This window comes from Rana temporaria, chromosome 9 (assembly GCF_905171775.1).
Source record: "Rana temporaria chromosome 9, aRanTem1.1, whole genome shotgun sequence".
NCBI classification, from domain to species: domain Eukaryota; kingdom Metazoa; phylum Chordata; class Amphibia; order Anura; family Ranidae; genus Rana; species Rana temporaria.
In genome coordinates, this window is record NC_053497.1 from 43,390,533 (window position 1) to 43,415,365 (window position 24,833).

General features: G+C 43.4%; 1 protein-coding gene across 11 annotated transcripts in view; it reads left to right on the forward strand.

Annotated features, from left to right (window-relative positions):
• Positions 1 to 24,833, forward strand: part of RYR1 (ryanodine receptor 1) — a 273,212-nt gene that overhangs the window by 100,022 nt on the left and 148,357 nt on the right. For all 11 annotated transcript variants that reach the window (XM_040323298.1, XM_040323302.1, XM_040323300.1 and 8 more), the window contains 9 exons: positions 2,269 to 2,402; positions 4,165 to 4,406; positions 7,281 to 7,473; positions 7,557 to 7,773; positions 8,050 to 8,154; positions 12,402 to 12,505; positions 13,934 to 14,017; positions 14,248 to 14,407; positions 19,221 to 19,368. In XM_040323298.1, the coding sequence (XP_040179232.1) occupies positions 2,269 to 2,402; positions 4,165 to 4,406; positions 7,281 to 7,473; positions 7,557 to 7,773; positions 8,050 to 8,154; positions 12,402 to 12,505; positions 13,934 to 14,017; positions 14,248 to 14,407; positions 19,221 to 19,368 (1,387 nt within the window). The remainder of the gene's footprint in view (positions 1 to 2,268; positions 2,403 to 4,164; positions 4,407 to 7,280; positions 7,474 to 7,556; positions 7,774 to 8,049; positions 8,155 to 12,401; positions 12,506 to 13,933; positions 14,018 to 14,247; positions 14,408 to 19,220; positions 19,369 to 24,833) is intronic.

Here is a 24,833-nt window from a genome sequence, read left to right on the forward strand (position 1 = left end):
TAAATTAAAATAAAAAAGTCCAATTCTCCAGTCCACTGTAAAGTACAATGTGTTGAATGCAAAACATTTTTCTTCTTCCTGAACTGTATGAACGGCATTTCTCCCCTGTGCTCCCGGTCCTCGGTCTGCAACGAGCAATGGTGGGTGCCCGGCGGCGATCGCGCCCACCGGGCACACGCATGGGAGTCAGGGACGAGCAGGCGCACACGCGCCCCTAGTGGTCGCTTCGAGAGCCAACGTAGAGCTACGGGCTCTCGCGCAGGGGAGCCGACCTGCCGCCGTATAACTGGTCGGCAAGTAGTTAATGTCTAAACTGCTGGCATCAAAAGTAAGTACACCCCTAAGTAAAAATGTCCTACGTGTCAATATTTTGTGTGGCCACCATTATTTTCCAGGACTGCCTTAACCCTCTCGGGCATGGAGTTCACCAGAGCTTCACAGGTTGCCATTGGAATCCTCTTCCACTCCTCCATGACGACTCAATTGGAGCTGGTGGATGTTAGAGACCTTGAACTCCTCCACCATCCGTTTGAGGATGCACCACATATGCTCAATAGGGTTTAGGTCTGGAGCCATGCTTGGCCAGTCCATCACCTTTACCCTCAGCTTCTTTAGAAAGGCAGTGGTCGTCTTGGAGGTGTGTTTGGGGTCGTTATCATGTTGGAATACTGCCCTTTGGCCAAGTCTACGAAGGGAGGGGATCATGCTCTGCTTCAGTATGTCACAGTTCATGTTGGTTCCCTCATAAACTGTATCTCCCCAGTGTCAGCATCTCTCATGCAGCCCCATACCATGACACTCCCACCACCATGCTTGACTGTAGGCAAGACACACTTGTCTTTGTACTCCTCACCTGGTTGCTGCTAAACAAGCTTTTGACACAATCTGAACCAAATAAGTTTATCTTGCTCTCATTAGACCACAGGACATGGTTCCAGTAATCCATGTCTGCTTGTCTTCAGCAAACTGTTTGCAGGCTTTTTTGTGCATCATGTCTAGAAGAGGCTTCCTTCTGGGACGACAACCATGCAGACCAATTTGATACAGTGTGTAGCGTATGGTCTGAGCACTGACGGGCTGACCCCCCGCACTTGTTCAATTATTTGTTTCTCTGCTGGAGTTATTAACCCCCCTGGCGGTATTCCCGAGTCTGACTCATGGTTACATTTTTGTGCTAGGATCGGTAACCCCGAGTCAGACTCGGGCTCGCCTCGCTGGATCCACAGGCAGTGTTTTCTTACCTTGTCCCTGGATCCAGCGATGCCACCGTGCTGTGTGAGCGAGCAGGTCCTCGCTCGATTCACACGGTGTCCTCCTGTGCCGCCGATCTCCGTTCCCTGCGACGTTACGATGCACGGGAGTGGAGAACGGCGCCAAATTCAAAAACGTAAACAAACACATTACATACAGTATACTGTAATCTTATAGATTACAGTACTGTATGTAAAAAATACACACCCCCCTTGTCCCTAGTGGTCTGCCCAGTGTCCTACATGTACTTTTATATAATAAAAAATGTTCTTTCTGCCTGCAAACTGTAGATTGTCCATAGCAACCAAAAGTGTCTTTTTATGTCAAAAATGGTTTTAGAGCAGCTAGAAAACAGCGATAATAAATTATAATCACTTGCAGAATTGAGCGATAGCGATTTGTGGGTAAATTCGTCATAAAAAAATAAAAGTAATGAAATGACAGCGACAATTCTGCAACTGAGCAAATTTCAGTGATTTTGAGTTGATTACATTATTGAATAATTTTTATTATAATTATATTATTTGTTATAATTATTTATAATTATTTATTATATTATAATTTATAATTTTGTTTTTAAAAAAATTTCATACCCGGGATCCCTACAATACTCTTGTTTGGACAGATTTAAGTGAGTTATTGCTAAGAATTACAGGCCTACAGTATAAAACGCCAAATTTCCTTGCAAATAATGGTACCGCTTTCAGCACCTTTTTTCTGAAAGAATCATACCGCCAGGGAGGTTAAACCACATGAGGATCAACAAAGTTCTGGTTAGTCTAATAAAAGGTGATTGTTTACCAAGAATGACTGCACATTGCCTTTTGTAAGAGATGATACACACCACCAGCTCCAGACGCACTTGTACAGCAACACAATCTGCACAAGTGTTACATAGTCTTCCATAAAACTGCTACAAGCTAATAATACATAGATTGGCTGGGATGCAGCTTTTTGTTACTTTGTGCATCAACCAACACTTTTTTTATTATTTTTAATTTTTTTGATTTCCCTTAGGTTCTGGATGTCCTCTGTTCTCTCTGTGTATGTAATGGCGTAGCTGTAAGATCCAATCAGAATCTTATCACGGAGAACCTGCTACCACGAAGAGATCTCCTTCTCCAGACCAGAATGGTCAACTATGTCACCAGGTGATTAGCTTTCTTTGGCTTTTAGAGGGATATAGACTTGCTGCATTCGAAGTATTGTTACAATTCGAAATCATGCAAGCTGTAAAAAATCTTTTACATTCTTCACTTACTAGACATGTCCACACTGAAATATTTTGTTTTGGAATTTCGTTTTCGTCCGAAAAATAAATTTATTTAGTTACTCTCGAAATTCGTTTTTATTTATTTTGTTTTTCGTTAAAAAAATGCATTTGTCCGAAAATCCAAATTAAGGTCGAACCTGTCATTGAAGGCTTATGGTGTCTGTCGAATGTTCTAAGAAAAAAAGAAGATTCGATAGATAAAAATTTTGACTCTTCATGTCTCTCTATGTCGAATCTTCATGTCTCTCTATGTCGAATCTTCATGTCTCTCTATGTCGAATCTTCATGTCTCTCTATGTCGAATCTTCATGTCTCTCTATGTCGAATCTTCATGTCTCTCTATGTCGAATCTTCATGTCTCTCTATGTCGAATCTTTTCTCTCTATGTCGACTCTTCTTCATGTCTCTATAATGTCGAATCTTTTCTCTCTATGTCGAATCTTTTCTCTTTATGTAGAATAATATTGGACTAATAGAGTTAAGGTTAGGCACATTCGACTGCAACAAAAACGAAAATAAAGCATTTGTTTATGTCAGATCTTTCGGTTTTCGTTTTTTCTGTGCTTTCGTCATTGTTTGTTAAAACGATAACGAAAATAGCTGAAATTCGGACGAAAATGAAAACGAATGCACATGTCTATCACTTACCAAAAATGTCTTAAAGTGGTTGTAAACCCCACTTTATGACTTTTACCTACAGGTAAGCCTATAATAAGGCTTACCTGTAGGTATAAAGAATATCTCTACCTGTACGGTTTAGGAGATATTCCCCCCGCATTGCAGCGGCGCATGCGCAGCGGGGATCCTCGGCTAAAGGACCGGCAGCCCCCGGACCTTGCCAAATTGAAGTCTCCCGCGCGCATGCCAGCCAATCACAGCGCTGGATCGGCGATACCCGGAAGACGCGTCGAGTCAAGATGACATGTCGCTCGGTGTGGACCAGGTAAGTTCCGCTCACCTCGTTCCGAGGTAAGTATTTCATAATGAGCTAATATGCGGTGCATACTAGCTCATTATGGCTTTTGCCTTTCAGGTGAAAAAAAATAAAAATAATCGCGGGTTTAAAACCGCTTTAAGTGCACTCTCCATAAAACAGATACTGTGTACCCTTTATTTTAGGAAAGCCCCCTATATCCCTTTGCAGGCTTGTTTTGTTTCACCAAGGGATTCGTTACTAAGAATAACTTTTTTTTTTTTTTTTTTTTTATAAGCGCTGTGTAGGATTAGCCTAATTTGTAAAATTTTATACAGGATGTTTTTTAAATGTGACTGCTTTAATTGTTCATTATTTATCACTGGTGAGTGTAATTAAGTTTGCTTTGGGGAAAGGAGAGCACCATAAGTGTGGAGTGGGGATATAACATAACATTATTTTAAAGCTTGTTTACTACCTATTAAAAATATTTAATCACATTAAAGTGGATACATTAAAGCCCATAGTTGAGCCAAAATGATCACTTTATAGATTTACAGTAGCTCTTACAAATAACAATTTTGACTAGTGTAATGTTTTAGGAACTTTTAATCAAACAGGTGTGTAATCTAATGTTTTTCAGGTGTGTATGAAAGCAAGCATTCGAAAATAATATACTATATGCGTAGTATTTCCCTACTAATATTGCCTCTCTTTTTTATTTCAGCATGAGACCCAATGTCTTCTTGGGGACATGTGAAGGTTCCACTCAGTTCAAAAAGTGGTATTTTGAATTGATTGTAGATCATGTGGAACCCTTTGTAACTTCTGAGGCTACTCACCTTCGAGTTGGTTGGGCACTGACTGAGGGCTACAGCCCGTACCCTGGTGCAGGGGAAGGCTGGGGAGCCAATGGAGCCGGTGATGATTTGTACTCCTTCGCTTTTGATGGTCTTCATCTGTGGTCAGGTGAGTCCGAGATCACTAATCAGAAAATGGGACTATGCTAAAGGCCCCTTTCACACTGGGGCGGGGGGTGCGTTGGCGGTAAAGCTCCACTATTTTTAACAGCGTTTTCTCGCCAATTTTGCGGCACTATTCGGCCACTAGCGGGGGGGTTTACCCCCCCGCTAGTGGTCGAGAAAGGGTTAAAAACCGCCGCAAAGCACCTCTGCAGAGGCGCATTGCCGGCGGTATGGCAGTGGTGTCCCATTGATTTCAATGGGTGGGAGCGGTGGAGGAGCGGTATACACACCGCTCCAAAAATGCAGCTAGCAGGACTTTTTTACCGTCCTGCTAGTGACCACTCTATTTTTAGTGCAATAGCAGCTGCAAACCGCTCCAGTGTGAAAGGGGTCTAATAGATTTATGGTTGGATATTTTCCTAAGACCCCTTTCACACTGGAGCAGTTTGCAGGCGCTATTGTGCTAAAAATAGCGCCTGCAAGCCGACCCTAAACAGCCGCTGCTGTGTCTCCAGTGTTAAAGACCCGAGGGCTTTTTTAAAACACTGGAGTGGTGCACTAGCAGGACGGTAAAAAAAAGTCCTGCTAGCCGCATCTTTGGAGCAGTGTGTTTACTGCTCCTCCACCGCTCCCTCCCATTAAAAATCAATGGGACACCCCGGCTATACCGCCAGCAATGCGCCTCTGCAGAGGTGCTTTGCAGCGATTTTTAACCCTTTCTCGGCCGCTAGTGGGGGTAAAACCGTCTGCTAGCGGCCGAATAGCGCAGCAAAATTGTCGATAAAGCGCAGCTAAAAATAGCGGCGCTTTACTGCCAACGCACCTCCCACTCCAGTGTGAAAGGGGCCTTTGTCAAGGTGCTGACACATGTGTCTGCAATTAGCTAATTGCCTGGAGTTCAACTTTCATTTATTCTTCAATGTCTACTGTGGTCCTAAAAGATAAAGCGTAAATATTGAACAACATTTTACTGTCCCCATTATAACTGTAATAAAAAAGCCCAGTAGATATGCCATAGCAGTTGCCAACTGAGGGAATATAATCTAGAAAACAGTTTATAATGGTATACTTTCCAAACATGTAACTCAAATTTAAATTGAAGTGCCACACCACTGCTAAGAGGTCCAGATACTGCTTTAATCCATTAAAAGTCATGAATACAATCATAAAAAGTATCCAACATGTTTTAATGATCCAAGTGCCCCATCAGGGCTTGATTGGCAGCAATGTGAACAAGCCAGAAGTAAACTGGACCTACAATGGTATTTTTTCCAATGTGAACTACAAGCACAAGCCTTATCAGAAGCTTGTTTGGCAGCCACCGTGGAATAAAGTTGTATCTGGACCTCTTAGCAGTGGTGTGAAGCTTCAATTTCAATTCTTGTTACATTACACTACAAGCCAAGGAGACTGTGGAGATCCTCTGGAGTGTAGAAGCTGCCTTTCTAGGAAGCAGATCATTTACACCAACATCAATACCTTAGGATAACAAAACCAGTAAGTAAACCCTTTGGGTTCAGCGCTATCTTTCTTTTTACTGTCCTCTACTTTCCAAACATCATTGGAAGCAATGTCTCAACATTCCATTCCTCCCTGCAAAACACTGAGGTGCATTTTCTTTCACAGTAGGCAACCATTCCCTTCAGTGAGACATAAGCGGGCAAACACATAGGCACGGAATCACATACATCGGCGCATATTTATGCCGCCGTAGCGTATCTCCTTTACGCTACGCCGACGTAGCGCAGAGAGGCAAGCACTGGATTCACAAAGCCAGTGCTGCCAAATCTGCGCTGGGTTTCTTAGGCGTAAGTCGTCATAAGTGGAAGTGGGCGTGAGCCATGCAAATGAGGTGTGACCCCATTCAAATGATGGGCTGAGTCTCAGACAGATTCTTAAAATGAACAGCGCATGCGCCGTCCCGTGGACACAACCCAGTGCGCATGCTCAGAATCACGTCGGAACTACTCCCTAAAATACGCCGGATCACTGCCTACGGAGTGAACGTAACCTACGCCTAGTCATATTCACGTCCTACGTAAACTACGTAAAATACGTCAGCTTGTGTTCCCTGGTGCAGCCATTTGCATGGATGCTGCTGACTTACACTTGCTTTATGGGGCATAACTTTACGCCGGACGTAGGACTTTACGCGCACTGCGTCGGACGGACGGACGTTCGTGAATTGGCGTATCTCCCTCATTTGCATATGTGAATAGAAAATCAACGGGTGCTCCAAATACGTTCAGCGTAAATATGCATCCACTCTACGCCGGCGTAGGAAAGTTACATCGGTCGGGTGAAGCCTATTTTCAGGCATATCTTGATTTCAGAGTCCACGCATAGATACGACGGCGCATATTTGCACTTACACGGCGTATCTCGAGATACGTTGGCGTAAGTGCTTTGTGAATCCGGGCTATAGTCACAGTTTTTGCCATTACAGATGCTTTGCTTCAGCTTTCTTAGGGTTCTCCTTTCAACAGGCCATACTGATGACTGCTGGTATTTTTTATGCTTCTTCAGAACCTAGCTGGTGAACATCAAGAACAGCTTCTGTGGCATGCCCAGGTACTACAAGGTCCCAGTTAGACATTTGAGCTCTCAGGTCCTCTTTGGCAAGTTGTTTATAGCCCAACTCTAACTTAAACTTTGATTTCAGCTTTGGAAGAGCAGGGAAGGGTTGGAACTGTTAACTTTTAATACAATCTATGTTCCTGTAGAACAGCTTTTTTTACAACCCATCACCATCATGAAAAGAAGTGATGGGAAATCTCCTGTATAGGGACCTATCTAGTTATCATTGTCCAATGACTGAAGCATCAATGTCCATGTATTGTTTATCCATCAATATTTTCTTATATGTATTCCATAACAGGTCGGGTGTGCAGGGCTGTAGCCTCCCACAACCAACACTTGTTAACAGCTGATGATGTGGTCAGCTGCTGCCTGGATTTGACCGTACCAAGCATCTCATTCCGATTCAATGGGCACCCAGTACAGGGCATGTTTGAGAACTTTAACTTGGATGGGCTCTTCTTCCCAGTTGCAAGCTTCTCACCTGGAATGAAGTAAGGAGAAAAGCATTTTCTAACATCATTAGCACCCTACTGACTTTGCTGCCATTCTAAAGGTTGTATTTTTTTGTCCTCAGAATTCGTTTCCTTCTGGGAGGTCGTCATGGTGAATTCAAGTTCCTCCCACCTCCGGGTTACGCACCAGCCTATGAAGCACTACTGCCTCGGGATCGTATGAGGGTGGAGCCAATCAAAGAATACAAACATGATGTGGATGAGATTCGTAATCTCCTGGGGCCCACTAAATGCCTCTGCCACACCTCCTTTGTCCCCTGCCCTGTGGACACTGTGCAGGTAAGCGGGGAGAATCAAGGCAAAATATTTTATATTATAATAAAAAACATATCTTTTAATGATTTTCCCCAAATTGGATATCCTTTAAAGCAAACTCATGTTTAGAAAATTCTCGACACTCAAACATAGTGTCACCTGGACCAGTGTGATGACATCACCATTCTGTACCGATCATGACACCATCATTACAGAACTAAATCTTGCTGAGTCAAAACTGAACTCCTGTTTAAGAACTTTGGCATGGTTCTCACATACAATGTTTATCTCCTTGTACAGATTGTCCTTCCTCCTCACTTAGAACGAATCCGTGAAAAGTTAGCGGAGAACATACATGAACTGTGGGCCCTTACTAGAATTGAACAAGGATGGACTTATGGACCTGTATGTATTCCATAACACACTTATTTTTCTTTTGTTAAATTGTGACCCCTTAACCCTCCCCCCCCCCAAAAAAGGTAGCATTTGTAGAATGATAACAGTGAGTGTAAAAATGGTTGCATTCGTATACATGTCAACAATTTAAAGTGGTTGTGAACCTCTGAAGTGTAAAATTAACAAGGAATATCCTATAGTGTGTACTTCTGCTTCTATACAAAACACCTAGGTGTCCGTTTATTAAGCAGTGAAGAGCGGTGATCCCAGGGATCACCACTGATCACAGCCCATAAACAGTTTATGAAACAGTGATAATCGGGGGGAGAAGTGTTTGAACTTGTTCTCCTGCAGATTATCTCTACACACAGTGAAGTCTCATAGACTGACACAGAAACGGCCAGTTTATGAAGCTGTGATCTGAGCTCTTCACTGGTGATCTGTGTCAGAATTCACACTCCCTGATTCACCAGCTCAGAGGTGGTGAAGCGGGGAGTGAAGAGGGAATCCCGGGGGTTCTGAGGAGGAAGGAGGAAGATTTTTAACTTCCTTCAGCCCTGGTTCACACTGGGTAGGATTAGGAACGATTTGAGATGCGATTTGACATGTCAAATCGCATCTCAAATCTGCGGCAATTGTCGGCAATGGCACTGTCCTAATCAGTGCGACGCCGCATCTGCGATTTCAAAAAGTAGTTCCTGTACTACTTTTTGCGATTTCGGGCCGCGATTTACATGAAATTGCGGCCGAAATAGCGGCAAAATCGCGGCGAAATCGCGATTTTGAATTCGCAGCAGTGTGAACCTAGGCTAAACCTGTGTGAAGTTGGCACCCCATGTTTGTAAAATCTGAATAAAAATATTCCATTCGTTTGTGCTGGTTTGTGCCGCAAAAAGAAACGTTTGTGCCGCTTTGGTTCCGGAGATATTGAGCGTTATATTTTCTGTAACCCCGCCCACTTTGCACCCCATGTTGCTGAATTTAAAAAAAAACTGCGCCATTCGTTTGTGCCGCGTTTGTGCTGGTTTGTGCCGCAAAAAGAAACGTTTGTGCCGCTTTGGTTCCGGAGATATTGAGCGGCACAAACGTTTCTTTTTGCGGCACAAACCATCACAAACGTGGCACAAACGAATGGCGCCGTTTTTTTAAAAATTCAGCAACATGGGGTGCAAAGTGGGCGGGGTTACAGAAAATATAACGCTCAATATCTCCGGAACCAAAGCGGCACAAACGTTTATTTTTGTGGCACAAACCAGCACAAACGCGGCACAAACGAATGGCGCAGTTTTTTTTTAATTCAGCAACATGGGGTGCAAAGTGGGCGGGGCTTGCATTAAATTGAATGTTTAATATCTCAGAAACCAAACCTGCACAAACGCTCGTTTTAGCGGCACAAACCAGCACAAACGAATGATATATTTTTATTCAGATTTTACAAACATGGGGTGCCAACTTCACACAGGTCTTCCTTCAACCTCGTTCAGACCCCCCAACACTGTAACCATGTCCCCCTGTAATTTTTATGTGTATACATATATATACATAAATATATATAATGTATACATGTACATGTATATACAATGTGTGTGTGTATACATATATATATATTATGCAGGGGGACTCATTATTTTAATTACATTAACCACATGTCTTTCAGTGAACTGAGCGGTGATAATTTATCACTGCTCAATAAACTGACATCTCCGTATTTCTGTGAATTTCTGGTCCGTTCTCCACTGTTTGAAGCGTTGGAAGATCACTTCACTCCTCCAAGGGTGAAGCGATCTTCTCCGCTTCATAAACAGGCACCAGAGGAGAAAAATCTTCACCGTGAATGCCGGAGAAAGAAGCAGTGAATAGATTTCACTGCTTCATAAACGGACACCCTAGTGTGATTTCTATCTCCTTTCCCATTCTTCTGCTATCTGCACCAGTTACTTCTGACTGTCTATGCTGACACCAGACAATTCTATGTGATGCCCTCCCCCCCAGCATCATATGTTCATGTTTCCCTATGAGACTGTGCAAATACCATTTTAAATGCGCTTTGACACAGAGAAGATGGTGGTGTTTCTGGATCATATTTAGATATGGATTCTTCTTTGCATGATAGAGATTTAACCTTGCATTTTTGGATGGCACAGCAAACTGTTTTCAAAAATGGTTATCAGCAACGTAACTGAAGGTTTCGTCCAATTAACCTCCAGGCCAGAGTATTTTCCATAAACCTTAACTACAGACATAGCCCGATGCAAAGAATCCCCTGTGCCACCAAGCAGCAGCTTAGTGTCACCCGCGTAGAGCATAATATTTTCTTGCATGTTACCAGGACCGCTGAAAGGCCAGTACAACTGGCCCTGTAGTACCGGGCCTGGCCAGCAGGGGGGCCTGGGCAAACTGAACAGAGAACGAATGCATGCAGAACAAAAAAATAAATTCCTCCAGCCATGACCCACTTTTTTTTTTTTTTGCTATCTCCATACTAGTGTTTTTGTGGTTGGCAGGGAGCGACTATTTTTTCTATTTCGGATGCAGAAGAATGTCTCTTCTGCGCTCGCTTCTCGTGCTGGCTCAAGTTCCGGCCAGCGTCCTGCATTATGCCTTCCCTCCGCTCTTGGCTCTCTGCTCTGTACGGCCAATGGCATTGGCGGCATGGGTGGCACTGTCTGCAGTACATTATGGCATTGGCAGCATAGGTGGCGCTGTCTGCAGGCAGCATATGCGTTCTGGGTCGTAACGCATGTGCTGCCTGCAGAGACAGTGCCACCCATGCTGTCAATGGCATTATGGCATGGGTGGCACTGCCTGCAGTACATTATGGCATTGGCAGCATGGGTGACACTGTCTGCAGTGGTAAATGTCACTTGAAGACAAACCTGCACTTTGTTTTAAGGCGGGGTCTAGGGAGAGGCCAGGGGTGGGGTTGAAAGAGGGACCAAGGGCAGGACCAGGGGTGGGGTTGAAGTGGGCCCAGTTGGGTAGGGTGTACGGGCCCCATGATTTCTATCACCTACCCTGCATGTTACCATATTTAAAACTGCAAATGGAGGCGCCAGATCGTATCAGGGCGGCCAATGGTTCGATGACGTTTGCTAACAGGAGAGGGGACAACGGGTGCCCCTATACAAAGAAAGGGACTCTGACAACCAACCCACCTCTCTAATGGCTGCTTGGGGGAGCTATAAAGCAACTGTACCCATGTCAGAAACGTGTCCCCAAATTCAATTTTTGCATGGTAGACCAGAGAGCCTGCCACTCAACACTATCAAATGCCTTGTGGGCATCAAGGGACAGCAGTGCCCTATCTCCAATGTTGTCCGCACTGGCTTGGAGGTTGATGAACAACCTATGCAAATTATGTGCAGTTGATTTTTGCGGCACAAAGCCTGATTGATCAGAGTGAATGATGGAGGAAATAACTTTGTTTAATCTTGGAGCCAGTACTTTAGTATTTTTAGTTAGACGATTTTTAGATGCAGCTTTTTACAGATTGGTGAACCTCTGCCCATCTTTACCTCTGAGACACTCTGATGTTTTTTTTTATACCCAATCATTTATCAGTTACTGACCTGTTGCCAATTAACCTAAATAGTTGAAAATTTTTCTTCCAGCTCTTCCTTGTTAGTACCACTTGCTTTGCCAGCTTTTTGTTGCCCTGTCCTAACATTTTTTGAGACATGTTGTTGCCATCAGTTTCAAAATTACCTTGTTTTTTTCATTGTAAAATTCTTTGTTTAAACAGTTGATACACTTTTTATTGTGAATAACATATGGGTTTATGAGATTTGCAAATAATTGCATTGTTTTCATGTAGATTTTACACAGCGTACCAACTTATTTGAAACTGGGGTTGAATTTTTTCCAATTATCATGCAAATTCCACTTCCTTGTGTGTGCCATATCAATCAAATGAGTTGTCAATTATAGATCAGTTATTTCTATTGGGAGAGATTGATTGGAAGCATGTATAGCTCCCATTAAAATGACACAAGTTCTAAAAGGAGAAAATAAACAAAGAATAAATCTGGCCGATAATTTTATATGCTACGTGAACACTTCTTCCCATATCCACCAGTAGATGGCAGCTTAACTCCATAGACAAATGACACTGTCTGGTAGGCCTCCAGCATAACCTGTGCCAGCAGACACTATTCATAATTGTATTAGATTAACAAAGTACATTAGATACAGTTCTTGTCAATTTATCTCTGAAATCCGCTGGAAGGTCCACACACCAACACTTGTTTTTTCTACAGATTCGGGATGATAACAAGAGACTGCATCCATGTCTTCTTGATTTTCACAGTCTGCCGGAACCAGAGAGAAACTACAACCTGCTCATGTCTGGAGAGACCTTGAAGTATGTACATAGAACTTGGGGATAACAGCTGAGAGTCAAAATAGACCTGTACCAAGGAAATATATAGGTTTCAATTGCTGACCTCTTAAATTGAAAAGGCGAGATCCCTGGCTGTCGTGTTGACCCAATGCCCTTTATATTACCTGAAACATACATGCAGATTAAGACAGGGGTCAAGTCCTGGGGAAAAAAGTCTGGGAACTTCCCCCCAAGATCCACTCCTCCACCAAAAAAAAAAAAATGATACGCTCATATGCATAATTACTAAACCGCATGTTCTTTCTAAATATCGCAATAACTTGCGGCAGACCTCCGCAATATCTCCTGGGAACAATGACAAAAGCTCCCAGGAGACATTGCGGCATTGAGGAAGTGACGGAATACCCGCACACTACCCGATGAATCCATATACAGGAAGCGGCCAGTAACATAAAGGATTACTAAGGTTCGCCTGCCCCTGACAGTGACTCGAGCTGGGCATCGCCGCTTAGTGAAGGATTGGCTCGGGCGGCTCGGCTGCTCTAGTCCTGCAAAGGGAACGGAGTTCCTGCTGTGAAAAAAGTGCAGGAACTCCGTTCCCACGCGTTCCCGCAGGACTTGAGCCCTGGATTAAGACCTCCACATCTTAGTCCATAGGGTTCAATATTAAGTTGGCTCGCCATTTGCAGCTATAACGGCTTCAACTCTTGGGAAGGCTGTCCACAAGGTTTAGGAGTGTCTATGGGAATGTTTGACCATTCTTCCAGAAGTGCATTTGTGAGGTCAGGCGCTGTTCAGGCCAGACCTCCACATGCTTGCATGTCAGTGTTTTGAACTGTGCCATTACAATCTATGGTTGACATCTTACTGGGCAGTCCAGGAGCTGGTGTTTTGTACTATAATATTTTTAACTGTTTTTTAATTGGATTGGCTGTCGCCTCTTGTACAGTACAATGAAATCAATGTGATGTTATTAAGATAATGGTCAGCAGAAATATACATTTTAATGATCACAGTCTAAGGTTGGCCATACACGGTTTGAACCATTAATGGGCAGGCTGATTGTACCAAGTCGATCAACTTGGGTACAACCAGCCTGCCGGATTCGCTAGCGGCTGCTATAGCCGCCAGCAAAATTCAGTGTCTTCTCCCGGCGGGGACAGCTTCCCCTGCCCGTCCCCGCCGGGAGCAGACAATTACTCAGCAGGAGGGATTGATTCCCCTGTCAGCACTGTGTGTGTTGATGAGGAAATCGTGCAAATATCTTTACTGCAACCGGTGATTGCAAGAAAGAAATGCGCACTGTGTATGGCCTGCCTAACCCTAGCCATACTCAACATAAAACCATGCTTTCATAATACTACATGTATGCCCTAATCATTTTATGAAGATTTAAAACTGTCTTTAATGCCCTTCCTACAATACTGTCTTCTATCCTCCTCTCTGCAGAACACTCTTGGCTCTGGGTTGCCATGTTGGAATGGCAGATGAAAAAGCAGAAGAAAACCTGAAAAAGATAAAACTTCCCAAAACGTAAGTATCAGATAACTGCTGACTATAAGATCATAATGGACCTTTTGTAGCTAAGAGCTGCTAATTGAAATTTTATTTCATTTGGTTTTCATACCTGCATTAAACATGTAATAACTGTGTTACTTTATCTTTACCTTCAGACAATTTTAAAGCCAAAAGTTCAAAGTTATAATGAGTAGAGGGTTAGAAACGGTGACATGTAACCATTTATTTTTTATTTCACTATAAAGGTACATGATGTCCAATGGATATAAACCAGCTCCCCTTGATCTTTCCCATGTCAAACTGACACCAGCTCAGAACACCTTGGTGGACAAACTGGCAGAGAATGGGCACAATGTGTGGGCAAGAGACCGAGTACAGCAAGGATGGACATACAGTATAATGCAGGTAAAGTGAATTTGTGCCAAGGCATATTCCTGTATGGGCTTCCAAGTATTAAATTTTGTCACTATGCAGTAAATGTACATTAAAACAAACCTTTACTAACCTATGCAGCTGCAAGTACTGTGGAGTATTTAATCCTCAATCACCGCAGAAACACTGAAGTCATTGAAATCATTCTCTCTCACTGCTGATTATAAAAACAGTTGGTCCAATACAGAAGGGGGCTTTTCAGATCGCAACAGAGAGAACTGGAAAAGCCCGTACACACGATCGGATTTTCTGATGGGAATTGTGTGATGACAGGCTGTTGTCGGAAAATCCGACCGTTTGAATGCTCCATTGGACAATTGACGGATTTTCTGATCGTGTTTACACAAGTCCGTCGGACAAAAATCCAAAGTACAAACACACATGCACCGAACCAATGTTCACCATAACACAACTTTATCAGAAATTGCCTGAAGGGTGGCGCTAAAGAGCTGAAAAAACACATAGTTTTGTGTTTGTTGGCTGACAATTCTTTGCCGTTTTGTATTCAATACAAGTTCACGGCCAATGCCCTTCAGACAGAAGTCCAAGGCTTTGTCTGCAGAATCCAATTGTGTGTACGAGGCTTTACTCTCACACAGCGCGCAGCAGTCTGACTCTGCATTGTACTGCGAAGAGGCAGTTTTTTAAGGTTGGAAATATGTTAGAAACAACGATGTTGATTGCAACAGTGTGCAGGGGGAAAGGTCAAACCGCTGGAAACCTGGGCTGCTGTTTATGTGTACATTGTGTTTTAAAGTGTTGCTAAACCCGCAGCAGTAAAATCGGTCTGTATATGCAAGAAAGCATGCTTGTTATACTCACTGTGGAACCTAAGGGGATATCCTCTGCATTGTGTTAAAAAAAAGCTGTTTGATCCTGTCTTTTCTGATCTTCACCTTCTTCCACTGTCCCCAATATATTTCCTGATAATACAGATCAAGGGGACAGGTTGCACATGCTTTTGGTGTGTATTGCTAGAGAGTTTTTTTTCTTGGGAGGGTGCATGTGATCAACACAGGGCCAATCAGCACTGGTGCAGACAGAGGGTCAGGGGTCCTGTATTCTGACAGCACAGTCAGTGCAGAATGTAAACGCCTCATACAAGATTTAACCAGACACTAAAAGAAGTCACAAGACTGCTATATACTGCTGGTGAGAAAGGGTATTTAGCAGTTTATATTTACTATAATACCGGTAATTGCAATTCCATGTTCTGTGTACTGTGGGAGACCAGATATAGTGAATGCAGGGTCCTGGGTTTAGTAACACTTTAATTACAATCATTTAGCTCTCAGTATAGTGGTGGTAATTCACATATACAATATCATTTATCAGCACATGTATTGCAGGATGTATTGAGTAGTATAGTAGTGCGGCTTTTTTATTTATTGTATGTACAGCATGACTGCATCACAGTAATAACTATGGGGACTTTAATTGTGCTTTAACCATTACCTGCTCTATCCCAAATGAAAAATAAAACGTATTGGCTGTAGATCTACTTTAAAGCGTATCAAAAAAAAAAAAAAAAAGTTTAATATATTAAACCTTTAAATTTTTAGATGTGGTGGCTGCATTCGTTTTTCTTTTTATTATTTTATTTTCAACTGGTGATCCGGCCATTAACACACTTCATGTTTTAGGCCTCATGCCCACGTTTTTATAGCCACTTTTATGAGCGTTTTTTGCAGCTTAAAAATGGCTCTCCATGTTAGCCTATGGCCTCATGCCCACCATGATGATTTTGAGCTGTAAATGACTGAGCTGTTTTTAAGCTGCAAAAAAAAAACAGGATCAGTGCGTTCTGAAGCTCCAGCATTAGAGCTGTAAAGACGTCAGATGCCGGCAAAGGGTGTTAAATGCGATTTAACGAGGCTTAACACTGTGTTAAGCCTTGTCCGGTGTTTCTTTCTCTATTCAAAACCAATGGTTTCCTATGGGAGCCCATTGATTTGAATAGAGGTCGCACCAGAAGTCGGATCAAGATGATCTGACTTGCGGGGCGACTTGTGTGCGGAGAAACTTGAAGGGGAACCCGGCGGAAATTTAAAAAAAAAATGCGTGAGGTTTATTTCCAGGATGATACCAGACCCTTCGGTCTGGTATAGATCTCAAAGGGAATCCCACACCGAGAAAAAAAAACGTCGTTGGGGTTCCCCCAGGATCCATACCAGACCCTTATCCGAGCACGCAGCCCGAGAGGTCAAGAAAGAGAGGTCATAGACTATACCAGGCCACATGCCCTCAACATGTGGGGGTTGGTACTTTGAGGCAGGGGGGCACTGCACCCCCCACCCCAAAGCACCTTATCCCCATGTTGATGAGGACAAGAGCCCATCGTACCCCTACCCATTCACCTGGGGGGGGAAAAGTGTCAATAAAAAAACACACTACACAGGTTTTTAAAATAATTTATTAGGCAGGTCCGGGGTCTTCTTCCGACTTTGGGGGTCTTCTTCCGACTTTGGGGGTCTTCTTCCGACTTTGGGGGTCTTCTTCCGACTTTGGGGGTCTTCTTCCGACTTCGGGGGTCTTCTTCCGACTTCTCCGCTCTCTCCGGCGTCTTCTCCGCACTCTCCGGTTCTTCTCTCGTTCATCGGGTGAGAGAAGAATCGGAGAGCGCGGAGAAGGCACCGGATAGCGGGAGAAGTCGGAAGAAGACCCCCGGAGTTGCCTAATAAATAATTTTAAGAACCTGTGTTTTCCCCATACTCATTCACATAGGGTGGGGGGCCGGGGTCTGGGGGCCCCCGTTATTAAAGGGGGCTCCCATATTCCGATAAGCCCCTTGCCCGCAGACCCCACCAACAACGGCGAGGGTTGTCGGGAAGAGGCCCTTATCCTCATCAACATGGGGACAAGGTGTTTGGGGTGGGGGGCGCAGTGCCCTTCCTGCCCCAAAGCACCAACCCCCCCATGTTGAGGGCATGTGGCTTGGTATGGTCTAGGTGGGGAGGCGCTCGCTCGCCCCCTTTCCTGACTTCTCGGGCTGCATGCTCGGATAAGGGTCTGGTGGTAGTGTGTAGTGTGTTTTTATTGCAGAAGAGACATGCAATGTCTCTTCTGCAATAAAGATACACTTGCCTGCCTACTGCTCACTGTCTTCTCCGGGAAGTAAATTGAGACCCACAGATCAGCTTACCCTGCTGGCACTATCTCTGTGTGCCAGGATGACTGACTGCTGTACTGTACATGCGTAAGAGTGACGTCATGCTGAAGCCAGCCAATGACAAGAAGAAGATTCAGGTGCCAGCGAGCGAAGCAAAGGTAAGGTTAGCTCCTCTAAGGATTGGCAAGCTGCAATATATTACATTGCCTATGGGTTTAGATATGCTTTAATTATAAAGCTAGCTTACTTTACAATGGTTATGCATGCACACCCCTAAACAATGACAGTGAGTGCTAGTTCACACCAGATGCAGTTCCGTGCGCTATTTTTCTGCACTGAGCGTTTGTAATAGACATGTGCAATTTGTTTCGTTCCGAATTCGTTTTTTTTTTTTTTTATGAATTTCAAAAAATGTGTTCATTTGGAAATGTCCGAATTAACGGAAACCCGTTTAACGAACTTTTCCAAATATTCGTAAATTTGAATATTCGAAAATCCGAAAATAAGTACGTAAATTCTGAAGAATGAAAATCCAAACATTCGAAAATTCGAAATAATAATAGCTTAACTATTAAATCATAGGTATTGGACTTTCCTTTCAAATTTGACTGTTATAGAACGTAATGAATAAAAATGTATCCAAAGTTACGTATTATCGAAAATAACGAATGCCGTATCTAAATATATAGAACGTAACAAAATAATAACAATAAATAATAATAATAATAAAATTGTATTATTATTCATTCCGTTCCATTTGTTTAGATGCGGCATTCGTTATTTCAGATAATTTGTAACTTCGGATAAATTTGTATTCGTTACGTTGACTAACAGCCAAATTTGAAAGAAAATTTAAATACCTATAATTTAATGGTTATTATTAGTTATTTATAATTTTTTATATTTTCGTTCTTTCGAATTTCGTGATTTTTGAAAATTTTGATCATAGCTAAATGACCGGATTTAATGATAAAAAAATATTTGGCAGTGCACATATCTAGTTTGTAAGAAGATGGTCCAATTCAGACATACAGCTGGTGGTCAGAATATTAAAGAATTATTGAGAGAGATCTCTAGATAAGCATTATTATTATACAGGATTTATGTAGCACCAACAGTTTGCACAGCGCTTTACAGTGTAGAGAGGGGACAGTACAATTGCAATACAGTTCAATACAGAAGAGACAGGAGGGCTCTGCTTGTGGAGCTTACAATCTAAAGGGAGGAAAAGGTAAAATAAAATGTAATAGCTGCAGGGGGTGATCTGATTTAGGTGGCTCGGGTATGGTTAGTAGGTGGAGGTGGGGTAGGCCTCCCTAAATAAGTAAATTTTGAGGGATCGCCTAAGGATGGACAGAGTAGGGGCTGACCTGACATACTAGGGTAGGGAGTTCCAAAGGATGGGAGAGGCTCTGGAAAAGTCCTGGAAGCAAGCACAGGAGCTAGAGAGCAGGAGGTCCTGGGATAAGCCAAGAGGAGCAATTTGGTCAATATCTGCAGATGAGGTTGGTGATATAGCTGGGGACAATGTTGTTGATGGCCTTGTATGTTGTGGTTGGTATTTTGAATTTTATACGGTGGGGTAGAGGAAACCAGTGAAGAGATTGGCAGAGAGATGAGCATTGTTTAGTTCTCTTGTATACCATTTCTAAGCTGTATTAATTTATTTTATTGCAGGACATAAAAAACAAGCGAAACCCGCGCCTTGTCCCATATGTTCTGCTGGATGAGAAGACCAAGAAAACCAACAGGGACAGCTTGTGTGAAGCTGTGCGTACTCTCATGGGATACGGATACAACATTGAGCCACCTGACCAAGAGAGCTGTAAGTACAGTAAAACCTTGGTTTGAGAGCGCTTTGCAAGACAAGCAAAATGTTTTACTTAATTTTGACTTGATATACAAGTATCGTCATGTCACAACTGAGTGTAAAAGAGAAGAGAGGCGCCTCTAAGTGTATCAATATGGTTACATTTAAAGCGGTGGTTCACCCTCATTACCAACATTTTAGCATTAAATTAGGCATAGTAGCGCGAGCTACAGTATGCCTGTATTTTTTTTTTTAGCCCCATACTCACTGTGCAATCGTATAGATAAGATTCCGACTCCCCGTGGGGAATGGGCGTTCCTATCCAGAGGGAGGATGATTGACGGACGGCTATGGCACGTCACGCTCCCCGAAGATAGCCGGAGTAGGTCTCGGCTCTTCACGGCGCTATACGGCGCCTGCGCACAGACTATGCGCAGGCGCCGTGAAGAGCCAAGTCCTATTTCGGCTGTTTCCGGAGACGCGTGACGCGCCATAGCCGGCCGTCAATCACCTTCCCTCTGGATAGGAACGCCCATTCCCCGCGGGGAGTCGGAATCTTCAATACAGGATTGCACAGTGAGTACGGGGCAAAAAAATAAATACAGGCATACTGTAGCTCACGCTACTATGCTTAATGTTCTGCTAGAAGAATTTTTTTTTTTTTTTTATAGGGTGAACCCCCGCTTTAATGAAGGTACAATATTTAGCAACTTATTGCTACACTTAGAGACGCCTCTCTTCCCTTTTTATTCTGTAGCTCCTGCTGGATTTTGCTTCTAATCCCCTTGTGGAGGCTTCCATTTGTGGATGGACATTTTATGGTTACACAACCTATGACATTGCTATAATCTTTTTATATGGACTATAAACTGAAGGACTTATGAATAAATGGTTGTGGAACAAATCATTTGAGTTTCCATTATTTCTTATGGAGAAATGTGCTTTGATATACAAGTGCTTTGGATTACAAGCATGTTTTCGGAACGAATTATGCTTGCAATCCAAGGTTTTACTGTACGAGGAGGTTCAGGCTCACATACAAGCACTATAAAACACATAGTTCTTATAAAGTGTTATAAGATATCACAGAAAAACTTGTTAAACTGAAATTTGCACAGCCATTGGTGGCTCTAAGTGGGCCAAAATAGTATTTTCTTTTCTTTATAATATTTATTATATACATTGTACAAAGCAGTGCATGCAGGGCCATGTCTAAAAGAAAGATTGTAGCATTTGCATATCTCTGATACCATTGCTGTTTTACATGACTACAGTCCTCTTTGCGCCTACAAACGGTTGGTGCATTTGGTTCTCTCCTGCTGCATTTAATAAGATAAGTACCTGCTGAGCCTGGCAATTCTAGTTTCAAATGCTGCAAAAAGTCAATCATTTAGTGACTAAACTACAAATCACTGGAATTGTTGTCTCTCAGCCCTTTCACTGACTGCAATTCATTTTTTCCCTAGTAACAAAAACACTAAAGAGAGCTTCTATAACCACTACAAATGTCTGCTTCTAAATCCCATACGCAACATGACCTTAAGCTTAAATGACGCAAAGGAGCTTAACCACTTCAGCCCCGGACCATTTGGCTGCCCAAAGACCAGGCCGCTTTTTGCAATTCGGCACTGCGTCGCTTTAACTGACAATTGCGCGGTCGTGCAATGTGGTTCCCAAACAAAATTGACGTTCTTTTTTTCCCCACAATTTTGATTTTTTTTTTTTTTTTTTTTTTTACTTTTGGCTATAGTAAATATGCCCCAAAAATATATATAAAAAAGTTTTTCCCTCAGTTTAGACCGATAGGTATTCTTCTACATATATTTGGTAAAAAAAATCGCAATGAGCATTTGATTGGTTTGCACAAAAGTTATAGCGTCTACAGAATAGGGGATAGTTTTATAGCATTTTTATTAATATATATTTTTTTTACTAGTAATGGCGGCGATCAGCGTTTTAATTTTTTTTTTAATCATAACTGCGACCTGGCAGACACTTTTGACTTAATTTTTGGACCATTGTAATTTTTACAGCGATCAGTGCTATAAAAATGCACTGATTACTGTAAAAATTACACTGGCAGTGAAGGGGTTAACATGTAGGGAGCGCTAAAGGGGTAAAGTGTGTCCTAGGGAGTGATTCTAGCTTTTAGGGAGAGTGGCTACGAGTGACACATCATTGGTCGCTGTTCCCGATGAGAGGGAACAGACGATCAGTAACATGTCAGGGGAAGGACGGGGAGATGTTGTGTTTACACTGACATCTCCCTGTTCTTCAGCTCTGTGACCTGATCGCGGGACACCGGTGGACATAGAGTCCGCGGGTCCTGCGGAGCTCGTGACAGGGTCGCGAGCATGCTGCCAGCGGCAAATATAAGGGGATGTAAATATATATGATCATTTGCGCAGCCGCGCCATTCTGTCTGCGTAAAAACTTGTGCCGGGGTCGGCAAGCGGTTAAAGCGGATCTGTACATGTTGTTGTTTTTTTTTTTTAATTATCCTCAGGAATAAAATATTTTCAACTTTTTTTCTTCACGCCATGTGACTTTGACACATTGCTTATGAATAATAAACATTGTGACAGTTGAACAGCCCCTGACAGTTCTGGATTGAGTGCATCTGCCGCATAGGGTTTTGCGGTTCATAAGGTAAATGGGTGGCAGTGAGATGTTTGGAGCAGGATGCCGGGGGTTAAGCACTGGCCACAACTTGCTCCCCACCTGAGGTATAATTTGTCTTTCCCTGGGTTAATCAGTTGTTGGTGCAGAGAAAGGAGACAAGCAGGCTGTGAGGTATGTCTGCAGGACTTGAGGTCTATTTACTAGCCAAGAGGCTTAACTGTTTGCTGGACTTTTGTTTTGTGTAGGGCTGGCATATATACAGGTGTGAGTGGGTCTGGCATATATACAGGTGTGAGTGGGAAAGGCATATATACATACCTCCCAACTTTTTTACTTCAGAATGAGGGACATATGAGCATACCCCCCAAACGAAGGTGTTGAGCGGGGGGACGGGGGACCTGGATCAGAGTTGTTGAGCTGGGGGGGTTGCGCGGATCAGAGTTGTTGAGCTGGGGGGGTTGCGCGGATCAAAGTTGTTGAGTGGGGGGGTGCAGATCAAAGTTGTTGAGCTGGGGGGGGGGGTCCACGGATCAGAGTTGTTGAGCGGGAGGGGGGTTCTGCGGATCAAAGTTGTTGAGCGGGGGGGGGGGGGCGCGGAACAAAGTGGGCACGGAACAAAGTTGTTGAGCAGGGGGTGGCCACGGATCACAGTTGTTGAGCGGGGGGGGGGGGTTATCGTGGGATGGCCCTATGGCTGCCCTATTCCTTCATAAGATGGACATGTGAGAAATGTGTCTTCTCTCTCGCTCTCTCTCAGAAGCTGAACTGAACTGTGTTCCCTACTGTTCTATACTGCTGTACTCCCCTGCTCATATGATATCCCCTATGCAATGTTATGTTGACCTTCATTGTTTAGTAAAGCAGAATTTGCATATCACCACTGGTCTGATCATTTGGCTGATACCACTACACAACCTTTTACAGCGGCTTCTCAAAACAGTCCCTTAGGCAGTGGGACATGAAGTGGATAGCACTGGGACACCTAAACAATGTTCCAGGCCAGGCAAGCCTTAATACTAGTGCACCAGGGGCTAACAGCAGCAACAGTCACAAGGATCCCTCTTCCTCAGGTTTGTACTTCATGTCCCGGGCTTGGATGTCTCCCTCCAGACTCAGACAGGCAGTCTCTTTAGTAAGCCTCAAGACCGGATCCTTGGTGAAACCCCTCTTGGCTCTCTATGAACTTTCAACATCTTGAGCTGGACTGCCAGGAAGGGCCAACAGCCTTCTGGCTGGGAACCTCTCCTCCTGGAAAGGAAGAACAATGTTTTCTGAGGATCCAAACTATTTATGCACTCCCCAGCCACTATCTGGGTGCACCTCCCCAGGGATTGGCTGGAGCTACATAAATATTCTGGAGGCCCATTTGACTTTCCCACTAGCTACATTCTGGAAATCTCCAAAAGAGGGGGGGAAGCAATACAACTAAACTTGCAGCCTGTAGAGCCCAGAGAAGGCTAAAGCAATCAAATGTTGCTCTGCTGATTTACAGGGCCACAGAACTAAATTTGACTGCCTAGGAGGGTGCTACATCTATAATCAGTTGAAAAATGTACAAATGTAACAAAAAACATACATTTGATCCAAATTAATTATAGATGAATGATACATTATTTACACGGTTTACATGATTCATTTGGGATGGGGGAGGCATCTTAAACATGTGCCAGATCGCAAATTTTGCATACACTATTTTTGTGGGCCAAAAAAATAATGTTATAAATGAATGAGTGTCCTTCCTATCATCAGGGTCCCCATTGACATCAGGGTCATCATCAGAGTCCCTTTTTAAATCGGGGTCCCCATCAAAGCTTCCCCCTACCTCAGGGTCCCCATCAGAGTGCTTCCTTTTATCGTGGTCCTCACTAAAGATACTCCCTTATTTTTGGGTACCCATTAGAGTCCTCCCTACCACTGTAAGGCTTTACAGCAGCACAGAAGGAGCTAGAAGGTGGAGCAGGTCTGGTCAGAGCAAGTGCTTTGCATTCCTAACAACAATCAACAAGGATGATGACACCTAAGCAAGGGAAAACCTGTGCTGAAGCATGTTGGGGTGGGGATGGAGCAGAATTCACAGGCAGCATCTGCTGACCTGAAACATCAATCTTGTGCACATTAAGTATATGCCTGTAGGCAGGTGCAGTCTGCTGTCTCCACTGCAGGTGGCGCTCAACCGCAGCGGCAGTGCAAGAGAGGGGAAGTTATGAGAAACAGGGTTCCTCTATGGTTTCCTGAGTCACTGGCGAAGCGATCCAATTGGATTCTTGCTGCCCATGTGACACGCTGGTGGCCATATTGGGTGTGGTAGAGTCTATTTAAGACCATGACCCCTGAGTTTGTCATGCTCTATGCGAGTGGTTGGAGTATGGAAAGGTTACCCCATATGTTTGGGACAGTACTAGCGATAGGGAAAGTGTTCCTGACGAGGAGGAAAAGCATAGAGTTGCATCTCACTTGGATACCTTTTTGTTCGGGCACGAGACAGCCAGTCTGCATTCTGTATCCTCTCAACAGATGCTGATGGTTTGGCTGGAACCTACTTCTGCACGTTATTGGAAACTGAGTGTGGCTGGCTGGGTAGCTTGCCCAACGCGTTACTGATAACTGTTGCTGCTTTACTTTAATTAAAGTTTTCTGTTTAAACTGGTTGTGCGAGTTATTTTTGATGCACAACGCTGTACCCCACTTACATGCTATCCCTAGCAGCAGCCCGAGTGAGGCCCACAGGCCATAGTCTGAAGACTGCTCGTCTAGATCAAGACATTTATTCTTTGTCATTTTGTAGTATAAGTTTGATTCTGAATTAGAAAATATAAATCATAAAATTCTGGCTATTAATCATCTTTGTAAACATTTGT